The sequence below is a fragment of the Arvicola amphibius genome, chromosome 9 (genome assembly GCF_903992535.2).
Source record: "Arvicola amphibius chromosome 9, mArvAmp1.2, whole genome shotgun sequence".
Classification (NCBI taxonomy): Eukaryota; Metazoa; Chordata; class Mammalia; order Rodentia; family Cricetidae; genus Arvicola; species Arvicola amphibius.
In genome coordinates, this window is record NC_052055.2 from 74,877,165 (window position 1) to 74,899,157 (window position 21,993).

Here is a 21,993-nt window from a genome sequence, read left to right on the forward strand (position 1 = left end):
TCCCGGAAAATGACGTGAGACGACTTTGAGAACTTACCAGTGGCACCAGCTGCCCCAGTATCAGGCTAGCCACTGTGTAATATACACAGGACAGGTCTAACAACATCACAGAGCCTTCGAGAACTGACTTGCTATTGGAGGATAGCACTGAATCCATGGTGAAAATCACTAACTGGATCTACCTTAGTTTGCTGTCTATTGTCGTGGTAAAGACCAGGATGGAAATCAACTTGGGCAGAGAAGTGTTCCTTGGCTTACAAATCCCAGGGCACAGCTCATTGAGTGAAGCCAAGGCAGGAATCAAGACAAGCCATGGAGGAATGCTGTTTGCTGTGACACCACCTTCCCCAGCTTGCTCATTTTGCCTTCTAATGCTGCCCAGAGCCGCCTGCCCAGGGGTGCCACCTCCCACAGTCTTCAACATCAGTCATTAATCAATAAAATGTCTGACATACTGGGCATGGTGGCACATACCTTTAACCCTAGCACTTAGGAAGCAGAACCAAAGGGATTTCTGTGAGTTCAAGTCCAGACCAGTCTACAAATTAAATTCCCAGCCATCCAGGGCCACACAGTCAAGACCCTGTTGCAACAAAAACAAAAGAAAATTTTAAAAAAATGCACTACAGACTTACCTACGGGCTAATCTGATGGTGGCATTTTCTCAATGGAGGTTTCCTCCCCTTAGACGAGTATAGCTTATGTCACATTCGCAAAACTTAACCAGCATGGGACCTAACCAGACTGGTTGCCTGCTAAGACAGAAATAGCAATATTTGATGAGGGTGTTGGCACATGCCTTTAATTATAGCACTTGGCATTGAGAGGCATAGGCAGACAAGTCTCTGCCTGAGGTCAGCATGGTCTATATTACAAATTCTAGCCAGGCCATCCAGCAATACAGTCTAGGGATTTAAAAAATGATTTTATGTTTCTGTGTGTCTATGTGTATATGCCACATGTGTGTAGGATGTCCTTGGAGGCTGGGAAAAGTCATCAGATTCCCTGAAGTTGGAATTGCAGGCAGTTGTGAGCCATCCAACCTGGGTTCTGGGAACTGAACCTCTGCAAGCAAGCACTCTGTGGTATTTGAAAGAAATGGCCCCCAAAGGGAGTGGACACTATTAGGCGGTATGACTTTGTTAGAGTAGGTGTGGCCTTGTTGAAGAAAGTGTGTCACTGTGTGTGCATACAGCAGGCTTTGCGGTCTCCTATGCTCAATCTGCACTCAGTGGTACCAGATAGTTTGCTTCCTGTTGCCTGCAGATCAAGATGTAGAACTTTCAGCTCCTTCTTCAGCACCGTGTCTGCCTGCATGCAGCCATGTCCCACCATGATGATAATGAACTAAACCTCTGAATTGTAAGATAGACCCAACTAAATGTTTCCTTTATTAGAGTTGGCGTGGTCATGGTATCTCTTCATAGCAATAGAAAGCCTGACTAAGACACACTCTTAACCTCTGAGTCATCTCCACACTCCCCACTGTAGGATTTTATGTACTTGTGAGACAGGGTCTTATGAATCTCAGGTTGGCCTGGAAATTGGTATGTAGCCAAAACTAAATCTGAACTTCTGATTCTCCTGCCTATACTTCCCTAGTGCTAGGATTTTCACCATGACCAGCTTACTTATATAGAATTTAAATGAGAGCATCTTATTGCACAATATTGGGAATATGTAGAATATAGCCCAGAATTACTCGGTGTCAAAGAATCATTAAAATTTCAACTTGAATTGGAAATGACAAGCAACAGCTACCAAGATGATATAGATGTTAGAATTATCTGATAATGTGTGTGTTCTTCATTTGTGGTTCTTAGAATGTGTGTATGTGTGTGTGTGTGTGTAAGAGAGAGAGAGAGAGAGAGAGAGAGAAAGAGGAGAGAGAGAGAAGCAAAAATGACAATGTCTAGAGAAACTAAGAAAATGGAAGGAGAGAGGAAAAGGGTGGGTAAAGGGTATGAGGGACTCATATATATATATATATATATATATATATATATATACTCAAAATATATGCTTGTATATTTGTTACTTTCTGTTGCTATCATATGTGACTTATGGGAGAAGAAAGAGTTTGTTTTGGTTTAAGTTTCCAGAGGCAGAGTCCCTAATGGTCGGGGAAGCAGGTGACCAGAGCAGGGAGCTGAGGGCATACTGGGAGTACAAGTGAGGCTGTGAATCCTCAAGCCTGGCCCCTGTAATGCAAGGTTGTTCTACCTCCCAAAGGTTCGAGGCCCCTCCTAAACAGCATCACAAATGGAGACCAAATGCTGAACTATGTGAGCCCAGAAGGACATTTCTCGTAAAACCACCATATACCAATAAAAATTTAAATAAAATAAAATTTAAAAGTATCAACTCATAAAGACTTTAATGTAACCATTGTAAAATGCTCCCAACAAGCAATAGCAAACATGCTTTCTCAGTCAAATAGAAAACGAGGAGGAGGCAGGGAATGTAGCTGAGCTGGGAAGCATGAAGGCCTAGGGGAGATCACCTGCATCGTGTGTGGGAGGGCACACCTGCAATGACTGGACTTGTTAGGTGGAGGGGAGGATCAGGAACTCAAGGCCATCCACAGTTACACAGCCATTTAAGGGACAGCCTCAGGGATGTGAAACCTTACCTCCAGAAAGGTAAGGAGAGGGAGAGGAAGAAGAAAGAAAGGAAAACTAGGGAGACTCTGCAAAGAAAGAGAGAAGGAAGAAACAAATGGAAGCCTTAGAAATGAAAATAAAAAAAAAAAACTGAGCCGAACTCATCAGCTGCCAAGAGATGTCAGCTATAATAAAATGCAGAATCAATGGGTGTGAAAATAGGTAAATTATACAATTTGAATAACAGAGATAATTGTTGAACACAGAGAACAGATTTATTAAGGAAAAATGAGAAAGAACTCCCAAGAGCATTCCCAAGGAATACCAGGTAAAATTATTTAAAAAAATGAACTGATCCTCAAGAGCCTGTGAGATAAAAGCAAAGATTAACCTCTGCTTCACTAGAGGTTTGGAAGGAGAAGGTACAGAGCATGTTTGTGAAAGTATGTTTTTAAAAAGAATGGTTGTCATTTACCTCCCAAAAGATGGAGACATGGCAAATTAGCATATAAAGAGGTATTCAATCTATTTAGCCATTTGTGAAATTGACCATGACTGGATACCAGTCTTTAACGGCTTGGGGATGTGGTATGTACAAAGCCTTGGCCTGATTCTCCCGCACTGCCTTAGCCAGGCATGGTGGTGTGTGCTGATTCCAGGACTTGGGAGATAAATTCAGGAAGATGAGAGGGCTGGGATATAAAAACTATGTTCAAAATATAAAATAAAATACTTTTCAAATTACTGATAGTACCAATTGTTAGTATCGACGGAGGCTGAATAACCTGTGATCCCAGCACTCAGACAGGATGGTCAGTATAGATCCGAGGCCAGTTTGGGCTACATAGTGAGTTCCAAGCCAGCTGGAACCACAGAACTAGCTTCTGTCTCAAAATACACACTCATATGCACATGCATGAGTGCATGCAAACAAAAAAATAAGGGAGAGAGAGGGGGAAAGAGAGAGGCAGGAATGGAGGGAGGGAGGCAAGAAGGGAGCAGAAAGGAAGGGAAGAGAAGGGAAGAGAAGGGAAGGGAGGGGAGTTATATAGTATAATTGAGCTGCTCAAATATCGTTTGTGTGGTGATTAAAAAGAAGAGAGAAGGAATCAGCTATGAGAGAGGTGCATAGTGGTACCCATAGGCATCTGTCAGGATACCTTTGTGCAAACCCACCAGTGCAGCAGAACACTAGACTGAGCATAAGAACCCATTATCTTCATCGGAGCAGCTGTGACTACTTACAAGAAACCTTCATGCTCAAGACTGTTGACAACCCTTCACAGAAGAAGGGGTGGGGAGGGTCCTAGGACTCCCCTGAGATTCCAGCTGCTCCCCCACGCTGTGCCTCCCTGCTATGTGTATTTAATTCTGCCTCAGCTGTCCATAGTCTCACAAGGTGATTAAGAGTGTGGAAAGTTAGCCGACTTCACCTGTGCAGTGTGGAGACGCGCTATCCATGGCAGGCTGAGACTTCCCAGTGATGCAGCTACCCGTGCTCCTGTGAGTAATCACTCACCCATGCTCTCTAAGTAAATCCAAAATGCTCATTGATTCACCAATTTGGACTTAGTTGGAATTGTACTTTGATCTCTCATTGGTGTTCTATCTGGGGCAAGTAGATATTGGTTTGTATCTTCCTGGGAAAAGATTACCGAAGAATGGGTAATGTGAATGGGTGGTGGTAGAGTACCTTTAATCTCAGCACTTGGGAGGCAGAGAGGTGGATCTCCGTGAGTTTGAGGCCAGCCTGATCTACAAACCAAGTTCCAGGACAGTCAGGGCTGTTACACAAAGAAAGCCTGTCTCAAAAGAAAAAGAAAAGAAAAGAAAAGAAAAGAAAAGAAAAGAAAGAAAGAAAGAAAGAAAGAAAGAAAGAAGAGGAAGGAAAGGAAAAGAAGGAAAGAAAAAAAGAAAGGAGAAGAGAAAGGAAAGGAAAAGAAAGGAAAGGGAAGGAAAGAAAAGGAAAAAGCGATGGGAAGGGAATGGAAGGAAAGGGATAATGTGAAGATCTGGTTAATTGGAAGTCTGCTAGAGAACCTCTAGAGGTATCATTTGATAATTTTACTTCACTATCCTTGTGAAAATACACTCTACCAGGTTATTGAGATGGCTTAGCAGATGTATTTGTCAGGATTCTCTAGAGGAAAAGAATTTAGAGAATGACTGTTGTAGAATGTTATTTTAAGATGTGTTCATTTGTTTATGCTGTGGAACATATGTTTAATGATGCAAAGATGTTTGCATTTCTTTATGTTGTATTTGTTTGCCTCTGTGAAGCTGTTTTACTTTCCAGTCTAAAACATCTGATTGGTCTAATAAAGAGCTGAATGGCCAATAGCAAGGCAGGAGAAAGGATAGGTGGGGCAGGCAGGCAGAGAGAATAGATAGAAAGGGAAATCTTAGAGCAAGAGAATCTTGAAGGGGAAATCTTGAAGGGGAAATCAAAGAGCAAGAGAAGGTAAGGAGGAGACCAGGGGCCAGCCACCCAGCCACCCAGCTACCCAGCTACCCAACTAGCCATGGAGTAAGAGTAACAAGTAAGACATATAGAAGTAAGAAAAAGAAAAAGCCCAGAGGCAAAAGGTAGATGGGATAATTTAAGTCAAGAAAAGCTGGTGAGAAATAAGTCAAGCTAAGGCTGGGTGTTTCTAAGTAAGAAAAGGTCTCTGTGTGATTATTTGGGAGCTAGGTGGCAGGCCCCTCAAAGAACAAAGAACAAAGAGCAATAAGAGCTAAGAGTAAAAACAACCAGCAACAACTCTCTCATATGAGTGTGTATACACACACACCCCTCATGTATTAGGATGGCTTACAGGATAGTCCAACAATGACTGCCTACCTACAGAAGGTCCAAAAATCCAGTAGTTGTTCAGTCCCTGAGGCTGGATGCCTCAGCTAGTCTTTATTGTATGCTGGAATCCTAAAGACATAGGCTCTAACACCAGTGAAGGAAGGAACTTGCTAGTGAGGGTGGGAGCAAGGAAGCAGAGAGAACAAACTTCTTTCTTCCATGTCCTCTGTATACAGGCTACAGGCAGAAGCATGTCCCAGATTAAAAGTGCATCTTCCCACCTCCAAAGATCTGGATTAGAAGTGAGTCTTCCTAGCCTTGAATCCCAGCACTCGGGAGGCAGAGGCAGGCAGAATCTCTGTGAGTTCAAGGCCAGCCTAGTCTACAAGAGCTAGTTCCTGGAAAACAAAACAAAACAAAAAAGAAGTGGGTCTTCCTACTTCAAATGATTTAATTAAGAAAAAAAATCCCTCACAAGTGTATGTAGTAATTTGGATTTTAGTTAATTTCATATGTAGCCTGGCTGACAACCGAAAATGGTCATTATAGCAGGTAAAGGCACCTCCTGTCAAGCCAGAATCAATCCTGAGCTCAGTCCTGGGGACCTGTAGGTAGCTTTTTCTCTCCTGCCAACTAGCTCCCAAATAAGCACGTGGAGACTTCTTTTTTTGTTGTTTGTTTTTGTTTGTTTTTTCCTCATTTTTTATTAAAAATTTCTATCTCCTCCCCTCCTCCTCTTCCTTCCCTCCCCTCCCCTCCACCCATACTCCCACTCCTTCCCTCTCCAGGCCAAAGAGCCATCAGGGTTCCCTACACTATGTTAAGTCCAAAGTCCTCCCAACTCCCCCAGGTCCAGGAAGGTGAGCAACCAAACTGACAAGGCTCACACAGAGCCTGTCCATGCCGTAGAGTCCAAGCCCATTGCCATTGTCCTTGGCTTCTCAGTCAGCCTCCACCGTCAGCCACATTCAGAGCGTCGGGTTTGGTCGCATGTTCCATCAGTCCCATTCCAACTGGACTTGGTGATCTACGTGGAGACTTCTTATTAATTATAAAAACTCATCCCATAACTTAGGCTTGTTACTAACTAGCTTTTATAACTTAAATTAATCCATTTCTATTAATCTATATTCTGCCCCGAGGCCTGTTTACCTCATCTATGCACTGCCCATGCTGCCCCTTCTGCTTCTGCTGGCAACGCTTGGCATCTCTGCCCTTCTTCTTCCAAGAATTCTCTCTGCTCTAAAAATCCTGCCTACCTATTGACCATTTAGCTTGTATTAATCCAATCAAAGTGACATATATTCACACAGTGTGTAAAGGAATATTCAACATTTCCCCATTTTTGTTTAAATAAAAAGAAAGGTTTAAACTGTAACATAATAAAACTATAAATAATAAGAACAATTATCAGATAAGAATTATATATACAATGTGCAGTCCATTTGTATTTTGCATATTTGGAGAAAATATTCCATTATTTATTTTCTCTTCATGAGTCCAAAGCTCTGTACCTCATTTACCTTTTATCATAATTAAGGAAAACTGCAACTATAGTTGTCTAGTCTTCAGTTCTATTGAAGACCCCAGAAAAATATAATATTACTTGAGGAAATAGGAGATGCAGAGTAAACAACTCCCAAAACTAAGAAATGAGACAGCTGGCTGCTTGGACAGTCACCCCAGGTTTCCTCTGCAACATTGAGGTATCCATATTTGGTCTCCAGGCCTAGACTATCTGACAGACTTTTCTGTGAAGCAGGAATTTTGAATGACTGTCCAACCTTGTCTTGGGAAGTTTGGCAAATGCTTTTCTTTTTATTCTGCTTGTCTAGTTTGGACTGTATACTATCAGTAGCCGAGACAAGGGCAGTTTCTTGCCTAAATGGCTAACTTTTGCCTAAAGAAAGCAAATGCCATATGTAAGAGGTTCTCCAATGTCCATCATCTTTTTATGAAATAGATTGGTACTCTCAGGAGCAGATGTGACTTACTGTAATGAAAAGCCTTAGGTTACTATAAAATTTTAAACACCACATTCTGTAGCTCTTTGAAGTGTTTGATGATCACCTATCTAAAATATATTTCTGTATGACCTTGAAAACATACCTAACATGACTATAAGCTTGATGGTTGTAGATGACTATTAATCTGTATTTTTATTATCCTAAATTGTTTGTAATAATAACTTTCAAGGACTAGAAATTTACACTACATTTTAAAATGAGCTGCATAGGTACAATACTCTGAACAAGAGTAGAAATGAAGCATGATTAATAAAAACCTAGAGACAGAAATTGGGGTTCAACCTGAAGGTCAGATTGCCAGACCACAAAAAAGTTACAGAGAGACTTCTTATTAATTATGAAAGCTTGGCCATTTGCTTAGGCTTGTCCCACTACCTCCTATAACTTAATCTGTTTTTATTAATTCATGTTCTAACACACAGCTGTTGCCTCTACTCTGGGCATATATCCGGCCTCTTCAGTGTCTCCTTGATGTCTCCCACTTCTCTTCTCCCCAGAATTCTTTCTTGTCCCAGAAATTCTACTTATGCTCTCCTGCCTAGTTATTGGCCATTCAGCTTTTTATTAAACCAAACACAATGACACATCTTCGCAGTGTACAGAAGGACTATTACACAACAGGGACCCATATATTGGAAAGAGAACCGATTGCCACAAGTTGTCCTCTGATCTCCATTCTTCATACACACACACACACACACACACACACACACACACACACACAAACTCTTCCCCTCCAAAGCTCAGGAAACATCAAGAAAGAAGAGCAGGAAGACTGTAAGAGCCAGAAGAAGGTTAGAGTACTGTGGAAGGCTTCCTCCTGGGTATTACATGGTCATTGCACTATTGATGTCTCAGGATTATGGGCATCAGCACAAGATTGGGCTGGTCAGTGTTCTGTCATAGTGTGGGGGAGGGATCACAATGACCTGTATCCTCTCTGAGGATACAGATGCGGTTAATGGTTGCTGGAAGAGGGAGGCATATTTTCCAAGTGGCATGGCATTGATAATGTACTATGTGTTTGTAAATAACCCCTCACCCATGCTCCTGTAAGCATCCCAAATTAAACATTGTGACCATAAAAACAGACCAAGAGGTGTGACTGGGAAGAGGAAAGGGATCAAAAAAGGATTTTAAAGGTAAGTTCCAGATCAGCAGGGTCTACATGGTGAGTTTCAGGTCACTCTAGGAAGCATGCACAATGAGTCTGCGGTCAGCCTGAATTATAGGGTGAATTTGAGGCTTGCCTAACTTACACAGTGAGGTCCTGGCTTGGAAGGAAGGAAGGAAGGAAGGAAGGAAGGAAGGAAGGAAGGAAGGAAGGGAGGGAGGGAGGGAGGGAGGGAGGGAGGGAGGGAGGGAGGGAAGGGACAGAAGTGAGTTGAAGGAGATAGTAAAGGAGGGAGGGAGGGATAAGACAAAAACATCAATGCCCTATTCTCCTAAAAACAGGATATGGAGAGTAAATGTGATCAAAATACATTACACATATATAGGGAAATATTGAATGAAACCAATTATTATATATAATTGATAAATGCTAATAAAAACTAAAATAAATAAAAAATTTTAATGATTGGAATTCTCTAGATCAAAAGCCTCCCTATAAATACCCTTCATGCTGGTCTTGATGACTCACACCTTTAATCCCAGCACTGGGGGTGGTGGTGGTAAAGACTGGCAGAACTATGTGAGTTCCAGGACAGCTTGGTCTACACAATGAGTTCAAGACTACATAGTGAGACCCTGTCTCAAAACAAAACAAAACAAAAGGACAAATGTGTTGCTCTTCCCACTGCTGAAAGTCAGCAAGACTGCTTCATATACATGTAGGTTGTTTCACATTCATTCCGAGTTCAGAATTCTCAGTTCTTCCTCACGGCTGTCTTTAAAGTTGATGAGCTCTGTCTGTCACTGTCCTGCGTCAGGCTTTGTCACTAAAGTTGATGACCTCTGTCACTTTCCTGTGTCAGGCTATGTGATTAAAGTTGATGACCTCTGTCACTTTCCTGTGTCAGGCGGTTTGAGCAAGGTCAGTAAAGAGCACAGTCTTCTCCACTTCCCCACAGGCAGCCAGCCTGCCCTGACTGGGCTCTGAGCTCTCTGTTCTCTGAGGGAACCCCTCTGACGGACCCTGTGGTACATGCATGGCAGGGAAGTGCTGCAGCTCCCCTAAATGTTCTATGTGCTCAGGAGCTTATTTTGAATTTTATCTTATTTAGTTTTATTAATTGTATCATCCTATTTTGAGACAAGAGTCTCATGTAGCCCAGGCTGGCCTTGAACTCCCTAAGATGCCAAGGATGACTTTGAACTCCCGAACTTGCGATTTCTACACACAAAGTGCTGAGATCATGGATATGTACCAGCAAATCCAGTTTATGGGCTGCCAGGGATCAACCCCAAATCTCATGCATTCAAGGCAAGCACTCCACCAACTGATCTATGTCCCCAGCCCAAGCTATCTGTTTAAAATGGCTTTCTGAGGTTAGAATTCTTGGAATCATTCCTTTTGAGACAAGTTGTGGCAAGAAATGCCTACCCTAAAATACAGAGTATTTCCCTATCTCTTCTGCTCTTCAAAAAAAAAGCTAACAATCCTCCTGCATTCCAAAATCCACTCCCTTCTCAGAATCAAAAGTTTCTCCCTCAATTCCTTTCTTGCTCAATGGAACATTATCTTCACTTTGTTTTCTGTTTTGTTGTTGCTGTTAAGACAGAGCCCGGGCTGCTCTCAAGCTCTATGTAGCTGAAGATGACCTTAAACTCTTAATTTGTAAATGTTTTTTTTGTGTGTGTATACATGTGTGTGTGAATGCATGTGCATGCATGTGTGTGCTGATGTGCACATACCGTGGTATATGTGGAGGAACAGTTGCAGAGAACAACTTGCAGGCATGAACTCTTTCCTTCCACCTTGTAGGTTCTGGGAGTTGAATTCAGGATGTTGGGCATACAGGGCAAGCACTTTTCTCTACTGAACCATTTCACTGCCTAACCTTGAACTCATGTGCTTCCTACCCCATCCCATTAGGCCTGGGATTACAGGTGTTCACGGTCCTGCACAGTCTGTTTTTTGTTTCTTTGTTTGTTTGTTTGTTTGTTTTGAGGTCCAATAGCTCAAGGTGGCCTGGAGCTCACTGTGTAGCCCAGGCTATCCTCAGACTCACAGCAGCACTCGAGGCTCAGCCTCCCAAGAGCTAATAGGCAAGAGTCACCATGCCCTAGCTCCGAGGCTTGAAACTAGACTTTTAACAAGGAAATATCTTTGAATCAGGGCAAACTAATTGCAACAGAGCAGTCTCCTAGAAAATGGGGGTGGCATTTCATTTCTGTGTCAAGACCCTGATTGTTTATATAGGTGTTCAGCTTTCCTAGTTTACCTCCTTACATAATTTCCTTTCTGTAGCATGATTAATAAAAACCCAGAGACAGCTCTTTGGGTTCAACCTGAAGATCAGAAAGGCAAAGCAGCCAAGCCACTAGAGAGTTCTTACCTCAATGACTGAAAGAGAAGCAATGTCCTGTCTCAACGCCCCCCCCCCACCTCATATGATTAAAGGCGTGCACCACCACCACCGGCCTCTAGTATGGCTAACTAGTGTGGCTGCTGGGATTAAAGGTGTGTGCAACCACGGCCTGGCCTGTATGGCTAACTAGTGTGTCTGCTTTGCACTGACCTTCAGGCAAGCTTTAGTTATTAAAATACAAATAAAATATTACTATACCTTTCCTACCTCTGCTTGATGTTATTTTTGCTGTGCTGGGAATTGAACCCAAAGCCTTACACAAGCCAGACAAGTGCTCTAGACAGACAGGCTCCTCCAAGCCTGGCTTTCCAACCTTTACCCCAGAACACTGTTTCTCTTTCTTTTCATGGCTTCCTGCTAAGAATCCCTGAGGCCTTTTTTCCCTTACTGACCTGCCTCAGCATGTCCATGCCATTGATAACGTTTGTTTATGTGATGCGCATTTCTCTATCATTTTCTGTTGTTTTTATTTGAATTTTTCACGTGCATGAGTATCTTGCTTGCATGTAAGCTTGTGCATCTGTTGTGTTCATGGCCCGGTGCTCTGGAACTGGAGTCACAGATTATGAGTCCAAGAGAAGTCAAAATTTCAGTATTTCAGCTAGGGTTATGATTGTTGTGATGAAGTACTTAACCAAAGCAACTTTGGGAGGACCTAGTTTATTCAGCTTCCACATCACATTTCATCCTCAAAGGAAGTCAGGCAGGAACTCACACAGGGCAGGAAGCTGGAAGCAGAAGCTGATGCAGAGGCCATGGAGGATTGCTTCTTACTGGCTTGCTCCTCATAGCTTGCTCAACCTCCATTCTTGTAAAACTTAAGGCCTTAAACCCAGGGAGGTCACCACCCACAATGGGCTTGGCCCTTCTCATCAGTCACTAATTAAGAAAATGCAGCTATAGGCTTGCCTACAGTAGGATCCCATGGTGGCATTTTCTCAATTGAGGGTCTCCTCTCTCTGATGATTCCAGCTTGTATCAAGTTGACACAAAACCAGTCAACACAACCATGACCAGCATGTACAAATTTTTCCTTTCTTCTTGCTGCTCAAACAAACTCAAGGTGAATGATGCTTCTTTGGAGCTAGACATCTGAGAACTACACTCTACTTGATCTGATGTTTGCATGTTTTTGATTTTAAAAAAAAAGAATAAGAAGATACTTTGCTATTTTTTGATTGTATTTAAAGATTCGTTTTATTTTTAATTATGTGTAGGTATATGTGTCTCTCTGCATGAAGTGCATACAGGTGCCAATGGATGCCAGAGGCATAAAAATCCCCTGGAACTGATGTTACAGGTTGTTCTGAGCTGCCCCTTGTGGATTCAGCCTGTGTCCTCTGCAAGAGCAGTAAATGTTCATTAAGTGCAGAACCATCTCTTCAGGCCCAAATTATGTGTATTTATTGATGTGTGTGCACATATGCCATAGCAAAGGAAAAGAAATCCATTCTCTCCTTCTGTTGTATGGATTCTGCAGATCAAATTCAAATCATTGGGCTTGGAAGCAAGTGTTTTTGTCCTCTGTAGCATCTTCTGGACCAGAAAGATACTTTACCTTTATTATAATTGGTCAACCTTTTAAATTGTTGATCACTTTAAAACTTCGTGTATGTGTGTGTGTGTGTACGCACATGCATGTGTGTGTTGTGTTTTGTAACAGGGTCTTACTTTGTAGCCCAGGCTGGTCTGAAACTCACTAGTAGTACAGATTGACCTTGAACTCATGGTGACCCTCTTGCCTCAGCCTCCTGAATGCTAATAATATAGGTGTGAGTCATCATACTTTGTTATAGCTCGCAAAATTTTTATTTAAGCTCACAAGTCATGGCTTACAATATTGTGTAAGTGTGGTACATGTGAGCGAAGGGGAAAGGTTGTAGTTACAATGTCATTCTTTTAGAAGTGTGATAGACCCTAAGACGTTTTATTTTTTATTATTTGAGGCAAATCTCATGTATCAAGCTGATCTCAAATTCACTATGTAGTTGAGGGTGACCTTGAACCCCTGATCCTAGTGCTTCTGCCACACAAGTGCTAGGACACAGGCACATGTTGCTGCTGATGTATGTGACGCTGGGGATGAAGCCCAGAGCCTCAGCACATGGTATACAAACGCTCTACTCATTGAGCAACATCTCCTGCAAATTAGGACATTTCTAGGACTCTCCCAGGGCCATGAGGACGTCTACGAAAAAGTGTTAAGATTTCTAAGATTTGTCATCCCTCCCATCCCTGCTCACTCTTGTGTTTCATAGACACAGAGACAGACAGAAATAGACATGGACACAGGCCTGAGGTTGGGAAGAAACAACTCAGGAATATCAGCTCTTGCAACTTACCGTCTGCCAAGAATGGTAACAGAGAAACATCCTTTCAGGAACACAATAGCCTTGTGGTCTTGGATCCTGGCTCTCTTGCCTGTTGCTACCAAATCCTGTTCTTCAATTCACAGTATTTTTGATTGACCTAAAGTTGTTTCTGCCTGCAGCTGTGGATTTTCAGCAGTCAACGTGGGAGTGTGTTCTATGGGGTGAAGACTGGGGTTGTGGCATCCTGTATCTCCCTGAGATGTAAACTGAGAAGGGAAAGCTGAGTCAAAGCACAGAGGGCTCAGGAGAAAATTAGTGCCCGACAGCAGAAAAATAAGAATGAGGCTCAAATACAGGAGCCCAGGTGAAGGCAGTGGAGCCAGGAATTATGACGGAAGGAGAGCAAAGCAAAGCGTGGCTAGTGATACAGGAATGTATGTTCAGCACTGGGGAGGTGGGAGGCGGGGATTCAGAAATCCAGTCTTTTTTGACCCCATCACACACACCAAAAAAAAAAAACCCAAAACTAACAAAAGACAACCATGAAACAAACAGGCTCGAGAGATGGTTCAGTGGTTAAAAGTACTTGCTGCTCATAACAGAGGACCTGAGTTCAGTACCCAGCACCCACATGGTGGCAAGCAACAATTTGTAAGTCTAGTTCTAGGAAGTATGATGCCCTCTTTAGGCAGCCATGGTTGCCAGCTAAAAACATGGCACACAGTCAAAACATCCATACATATAAAAATATATGAGAATAATAAATAGTCCCAGGCATGATGACATATACTTTTAATCGCAGCACCAGGGAGGCAGAGGATCTTTGTGAGTTTGAGGACAGCCTGGTCTACATCATGAGTTCTACGACAGTCATGGCTATGTAGAGAGACCCAGTCTAAAATAAATAAACAAATAAATAAAATTGCTTTCCATTTCCTACAGAACATTCCATAACTCATTAGTCTGGCATCTGGCCATTTCTCACCAGCTCAGCCTGTCTTGCTGTAGTCCTCATGACCCTTCCTATATTTTATGATAGCACTTGGCTATCTGTTATTTCTTAGACACACACTTCACCTTCCCTGGTTCATGTTGGTCCTGCCTGGGATACTCCTCGTGTCAATTTTCAGCACATCCAAATCACTCTGCTTTCCAGAGCCCTATTCAAATGCCCTTTTCTTCCTCGCTTGTGATAGTTTTCCCCCCAGAACTTTTGAGTTCTATCTCATGTTACCATTGGCTTTCCATGTTGCAGGCACTCAGGCATGTAATTGCCAGTCCCAACAAGAAACCAGAAGCTCACGTTGAACAAAATTCTTGGCATGTGGCCTGGTCTATTAAATGTGCTGAACAAAGAGCTGAGTACAACAACTGTCATGTAATTTCTTGTGGGACTGAAGGCAGGGGAGGATGCTCAACACACGGCCTGAAATGAGACGGAAAGCGGGATTGTGATTATCGCTGATGGAGAGCCTTGGGATGCACTGCGCTGTATGGGTTATTTCTCTGTCGGTGTGATCAAACGCCATGACTAAAGCAACTTATGGACAGAGTTTTACTTGAGTTTACAGTTCTAGATCCACAGTGGCAAGAGAGGCATCACTGAAAGGGGCAGACAGGCTGACAAGCTGGAAGCTGAGCCATCACGAGAGAAGAAACAAAGACGTCAAACACAAAATTGGCTCTCAGTGAAGTACTTCCTTCTACAAAATGGCACTTCTCAAACTTCCTCTGACAGTGCCACCAACTGGGGGCCAAGTGATCAAAGCCTCTAGCCTATTGGTGAGGGAAGGGGCTAGGGGGTTGTTTCTCATTCAGACCACCACAAGCCTTAATCACCCAGAGACACTAGTAAATTAGGAATACTTACAGCACATACTAGCTGCTAAATCAGGTTCTACAAGGCAAAGAGGAGATGCCACGGGAATGTGAGTGATTTTCTTCTCTTCTTTGGTCTTGTCTCCTATCTTTAATTCTGTATATTTTTTCTCAAGACAATGGTATTAAGACTATGGGTTATGAGACTCGTTTTTGTAGGTGAATTTTTTTGTCCTGCCTACTAACTCCCAAATAACCACACAGAGACTTATTAATTGCAAACGCTAAGCTGATAGCTTAGGCTTGTAACTAACTAGCTCTTACAATGTAATCCATAGTTCTTCTCTATGCTCTACCATGGGGCATGGTATATTCATCTCCTACTTCCTCTGTATCAGACTGGCAACTCTGCCCCCTTTCTTCCCAGTGTTCTCAGTGTGGTTCTCCCACTTAACCTCTTTCTGCATAGCTATTGGCCAGTTGGCTCTTTTTTAAACCAATGAGAACAAAACATCTTAGCAGTGTACAAAAGGCTGTTTCCACAGCAGGTCTGTTTCTGAACGTTTGGTCAGCATTGCTCCTAAATGTCTGAGTACTAATACTCCCCAAGTGTGACCTGACTACGTCACAGAACACTTGAGAAGGTTACTTGTGACGTTGACTAAAATTCGGAATTAACTAAAACCTTCAGTTAATTCAGTTCTAAAAGAACAACTTATTATTCTTTTGTTTTAATTAAATATTATATTCTCCTATCAAAAGCACTACTGAAAATGAAAAAACACATTAGTAACATTTTTAGCCTTTTGTTGTTTTTAACTTTATAGCATGGACATTTTGCCTGTGTGTGTGTCTGGAGCCTTTGGAGGCCAGAAGAGAAGGCTGGATCCCCTGAAATTAGAGTTACAGGAGGTTGTGACCAGTCATGTGGGAGGTGGGAATCAAACCTGGGTCCTCTCCAGTCCGTGTGCTCATTTCTCTTACCCACTGAGCCATGTTCAGTATTTACTTTATTTTATTTATTTACTTCTAGATATTTATGAATCTCATCATGTAACCCTGGCTAGCCTGGAACTCACTATGTAGGCCAGGTTGGCCTCAAACTCTCAAGAGATCCACCTGCCTCTGCCTCAAGAGTGCTGGGATTAAAGGCATGGACCAACAACACACATAACTTTTATAATCTTTTATAATTTTATAATAACTTTTATAATTGACTTTTATAATCTTTAAGAAAAGAATATATGGAGGCTGGAATGTAATTCCACTGGTAGAGTGCTTGCCTAGCATGCACAAAGCCCTGGATTTGATTTCCAGCATTGAGTAAAATCAGGGGCATAGCATATCAAGGTAATGCCAGTCCTCAGGAGGAAGCAAGAGGTTCAGGAGCTTAAGGTCATGCTCCACTCCTGAGTTTGAGAGCAGCCTGAATGACTGGAGACTCTGTGTGCAAAGGAGAGGGAGGACACTGGAGTAGTGGGAGGGGCATAAGTAATAACTTCAGACATTCTACTTACTCTTCCCTAATGGAAAATAAACACCTCCCCTTGTGGGCTCTCCTGCAGACCGGCGTCCGCGTCTGTGAGACGGAAAAGGGGTGACTTTTGCAATATGCCTCCATCAATCACAGCCACACATATAATTAAACATCTACACACTGAGTAATTAAATAATAGTACTATATTTTCATAGAGATGGCCTTAAGGGAAAAGAAAAAAGGTGGATGCACACTCAGTTAAAATTAAACATCTAAATAGCCTGATGTTAAAAAAAACATGTTAGCAATTAATGTATTTATTCTGCAAAAAAAACCTATGAAATTTAAGCTTCTCAGATCCTATATTAATAAAATGATGTTTTGTTTTTCCGTTGAGAACACATAAAGTAGACAAAATGAGGTAAAATGAGGGGTTTTTGTTTTGTTTTGTTCTGAGACATCGTCTCACTTTGTAGACCAAGCTGGACTTTGACTTAACAATCAATCCTCCTATCTCAGTCTCAGTGCTGGGTTTACAAGCATGTACTAACACACCTGGCTTACTAGTGGTCTTCTCAGCAATTTGCCCAATGCAGGAGCTGTGTGTCTCGTTAGAAATCTACAGGAGATATTCTTGGGCCCCTTCTATTTTCTCCTATCAAATGGACTAAATATGCATTTGCCCAAAAACTCATCTTTTGAAATCGTAACCTCGGTGTGGTGGCACATAGGGGTGGGGCCTTTGGGAAGTATGTAGAGTGCCAGGGAAGATGGTGCAGGTACGGGATAAGTGCCAGAGGGTGTGGCCATGCACGCCTTTGAAGCACTTGGGAGGCAGAGGCAGGTGTATCTATTAGTTTGCAGCCTGTCTAGTCTACATAGCAAGGCAGCACTATATAATGAGACAGTTCTTAAAAGTGAGATATGATACAGAACTAGCTGCCTCTTTGTCTCCATGTAAAGACTCAACAAGAAAATGGCCCTCTAGAAACCAGAATGGCATAGACCAAGAACTTGACTGTGCTACCTTCTGAACTCCGCTTCCAGCACTGTGAAAAACAAATGCTTATAAAGTCTATCATAACTTTCGTTCTTGTTTTTTTTTTTTAAAATAACATTCATTTATTTATTTTGCATGGATGGAGCACTCGTGTTGTGGCCTGAAATTGGAAGCCAGAGGTCAACTTTCAAGGGTTGGCTTTTCCTTTTTGCCGTGTGGGTTCCAGGGATCTGACTTGGGTCATCAGGCTTGGTAGCATGCCCCTTTACCAACCGAGCTATCTCATCAGCCTTTGTTCTCTTTGTTTTCGGCAGGAATCACTCTAGTCCAGGCTGGCCTAGAACTCGTGACGATCTAAGCACTTGGGAGGGAGAAGCAGGAAGATCAGGAGTTTGTGGTCAGCTTGCATTCTATGCCAACTTTGAGCTCCACGCTCCTGAAACCAAAAAACAAATTTAAATCAATTATCCCAATTATTGTCATGTAAATTCAAAAACTTTGAAATACTTGTCATTGATTTGAAAGAAGAAGGAAAGAAAGACCTATTTTTCTTTCTCCGTGATCAATGGAGTATATAAGGCGGCACATATTGGTGGGGATGTTAGGACAGGACAAAGACAAGGCAAGGGGTCCATGCATAGTGTGAAGAAAGCATGTCACCTGCCCCGCTTGCCTTTCTGCTCCTTCCCTTCTTTTGCTTTAGCCCAGGCTGACCTTAAACTCTCCATCCTGAGCCTGCTTCCTCAGCCCTGAGTTCTGCATTTACAGGCGTGTCACCCTGGACCTGATAGGATGACGTGAATTTTGACGTTTGTATCAGTAAGCCTACATTCTAGGCTCTCCTTCTAGCCTTTTCTTACATGGTTTTCTCTTAACGTTTGTTTGTTTGTTTATGTTGTGTGTGTCTGGGTGGGCATTTGTATTGCTGTCAGAAGACAATATGTGGAAGTCAGTTCTCTCCTTCTACCCTGGAGGTTCCAGGGATTAAACACAGGTCATTAGTCTTAATGGCAAGCACCTTGATCATTGAGCCATCTCGCCTGCCCTTCATTCCTTCCTTTCTTTCTTTTTTTTACGATTATACTACTTTATTATATATATATATATATGTATATATATATATCAGATAAATGAAAATACTTCTTTGAATACACACATGAGTTATTTAATGTTTCTTATAAGAGCTTCTATAAAACATTTTAAGATTAACATTGGTAAATTTTATTTGCAAAATACCACACAATGGGAGTTCATCATCCAGCCTTGGACTTGTACTCAGGAGGAAGATACATGAGCATCATGAGTTCAAATGTATCCCTGAATCTTGATTGACAACCAAGCTAGGATAACAAACAACAAACTCTCAAGGGAATTTGTGAAAAGATGAAAATCTAAACCAGGAACAACAACCCACCACCCTTACGTGAAAAGTGTGGTCACACTGGCCTGATATTTTAATAACCAATGGGACACTTAGATGATGGGGATACCATTTTATACATTACAGCAGAAAAATGCTTATCAGTAGGTAAAGGCCGAATAGAAGATGAACAAAAGCCATAGAAAGAATATAATATACAAAATAAACTGCACTAAATGGATTTGCCACACACATAGCACACCTGAGTACCTACCTCAAATGTTTCAAAATAGAAACCACAATGCAATGATCTCTTCCATCAGTCTTGAGTGACCATGGTGTGTAATTTACTTCCTTAAAGGCTATGATGAAAAATAAATTTTTTGAAGCTAAAGACAACTGTGATGTCTAAAGTCATTAACCAATTGTTTTCATAAACAGAGCTTTCTTCTTTAAGAGTTTGTTCCTACTTTCAGACTTCAAAGTGCTGTAGACTTTAAGATATTTACAGCACTAGAGTCATGGCAATGTGACTAAGAAATGTTCATTCCCAGGACTAAGGTCAGATGTTTGACAGCTTTCTGTAATTTCTGCTACAAGTAGATCCAAGGTGTTAACTTTCTCAGGATACAGAATGCACATTCAAATACCCACAGACACACACACACACACACACACACACACCCCACATCACATAATTACGTTTAAAACATATTTTTAAACAAACAATTTTTCATTCATGAACATTTTTCCTGTAAGCATTCATTCCTGTCAAAGAGGAGTGGAGGCATCTTATGGCTTACTCACAGAGTTTTTCATGTAAAGAGAAAGCAAAGTTAGGCTTGAAGTAAGAGAAGTTAATCTTTCTAAGTTGGGGTATCATTTGGGAAGATTTAGGACATGTTGCCCTGCTGAAGGAAATATGTCACTGAGAGTAGGCTATGAGGATTTACATCCTTCATTTCTTTCCTTTTTCCTCCTACCTGTGACTCAAAATTCCTGGCGGCTCCATGCATTCTTCCACTGGAAGTAGCTCCCATGCACCGCTGCCCGGCTTTGAATGCCTGGGTGCTGATACTTAGAATCTTACGTTGCCAGTAATTTGTAATTGCACTTCCTAAGCAGCTTCCACATTCTTAAATTACTTAGAACACGTTTTATGAGAATGTAGACCACGTTTCTTCCTTAAATAGAAAATTCATGTTCACCATTTGGGGAAGTGGAGCTTTCGTGATTGCTTGCAACTTTAGACCTGACAAGCATCAAATCACTGTCTCAACTTATGTTACTGCCTTTGTTCCCCAAAGTACAAAAGGTCACATTCAGATTCTCATTTTATGCATTGCTGGACACAATTCTTTCTTTTAAGACTTTGGCAACATAACTAAAAATTAGAGATAATCAATCAAATTTCAATTTTCTTGCTTAAAAACATTCTATTGTACCAGGTGTGGTGGTGCATGCCTTTGATCCCAGCACTTGGGAGGTAGAGGCAAGCAAATCTGTGAGTTTGAGGCTGTGAGCCTGGTCTACATAGTCACCTATCAGGCTGAGCATGGTGGTGAATGACTTGAATCCCACACTCAGATGGCAGAGGCAGGCATTTGAGATTAATCTGGCCCACATAGTGAGTTCCAGGCCAGAAGGACTACAAAGTAAGATTCTGTCTCACAAAAAAAAAAAAAAAAAACCCAAACCAAACCAAACAAACGAACAAAAATGGAACACAACAAAAATGACCTCTAGGAGCAGTTTAATGCTTCATCTTTACTAGTTGGATATGGTGAAGTATGGCTCTATTTCTAATACTTGGAGCCTGAAGCACAGGGATCAAAATTGTGAGGCCAGCAAGTCTGCAGAAAGTTCTAGGCCAGCCTAGGCTCTGTATTGAGAGCCCAACTCAAAAGAGCAAAATAAGCCTATCTGGAGAGTTGGCTTCATGGGTAAGAGAACTTGTTTCTCTTGCGAAGGACCAGGGTTCAATTACCAGCATTCATATGGCCAACTGACAACCCTGTAACTCCAGTCCCAGGAGACACAATACCATCTTCTGACCTCTGAGGGCACCAGGCACACATGTGATGCATATACATACATACAGGCAAAACCCTCATTCACATAATAAAATAAATAAATCTTAAAAAGTAAAAAAAAAGCAAGTAGGTGTGTGTATTGAATCTTCTAAATTTGAAATTAATACATTTGATATGAATGACAGGTTGTGCTGTCATTCATATGTATGAATGACATACCATAACACATATGATAGAAATGACATGGGTGTGCTATCCAAGCAGTTCTGTCACTTAACTTGTCAAGTTGGGCAGTCTCTATATTTGTCCTCATCCTAGATTTTATGCCAAGAGTGTGGCTTGTTATGCAGACTGATGAGACGATTCAGTGGGTAAAAGCAATTTGCCATACAACCCAGGCCACCTGAATTTGATCCCTGTTGACTGAGGTTTCTGTCCTGCCTGGTCCCGCAGCCATTCAGTCCCAAAAAAACACACAGAGGCCTACATTAATTATAAACTGATAGGCCTATTAGCTCTGGCTTCTTCTTAACTCTTTCTTACATCTTAAATTAGCCCTTAATTCTTATCTGTGTTAGCCATGTGGCTTGGTACCTTTTATCAGAGAGGCATTCTCATCTTGTTTCCTCTGCATCTGGGTGATGACTTCAGACTGAGAATTTCCTCTTCCCAGAATTCTTCACCTATACTTCCTGCCTGTCTGCTGGACAATCAGCGTTTTATCAAAACAATACAACTGACAAACCTTTACAGGATATAAGGCCATTGTCCCACAGCAGATCCCCCAACCTTTTTGATTGTTAGCTTGTCACACTTAGAGTCACCTAGGAAGAAAGATTTTCCAGATTAGACTGGCCTGTGGCCATGTCTGTGAGAGATTGCCTTTAATGATGATTGACATGGGAGGGCTCAGCCCACTGTGGGAGATGCCATCCCTAGATGGATGGACCCAAGCTTTAGAAGAAATCTAGCTCAGCATAAGCCAGTGAGGGAGCCAGTAAGCAGCACTCTTCCATGGTTTCTGCACCATGTTTCT

General features: G+C 41.9%; 1 protein-coding gene across 1 annotated transcript in view; it reads left to right on the top strand.

Moving 5' to 3' along the window:
• The first annotated feature begins 2,533 nt into the window (after positions 1 to 2,533).
• LOC119823731 (CD2 associated protein) overlaps positions 2,534 to 21,993 on the top strand; it is a 119,141-nt gene continuing 99,681 nt past the window's right edge. The window contains 3 exon segments of the mRNA XM_042055758.1: positions 2,534 to 2,642; positions 9,356 to 9,459; positions 14,525 to 14,647. Of these exon segments, the coding sequence (XP_041911692.1) occupies positions 2,534 to 2,642; positions 9,356 to 9,459; positions 14,525 to 14,647 (336 nt within the window).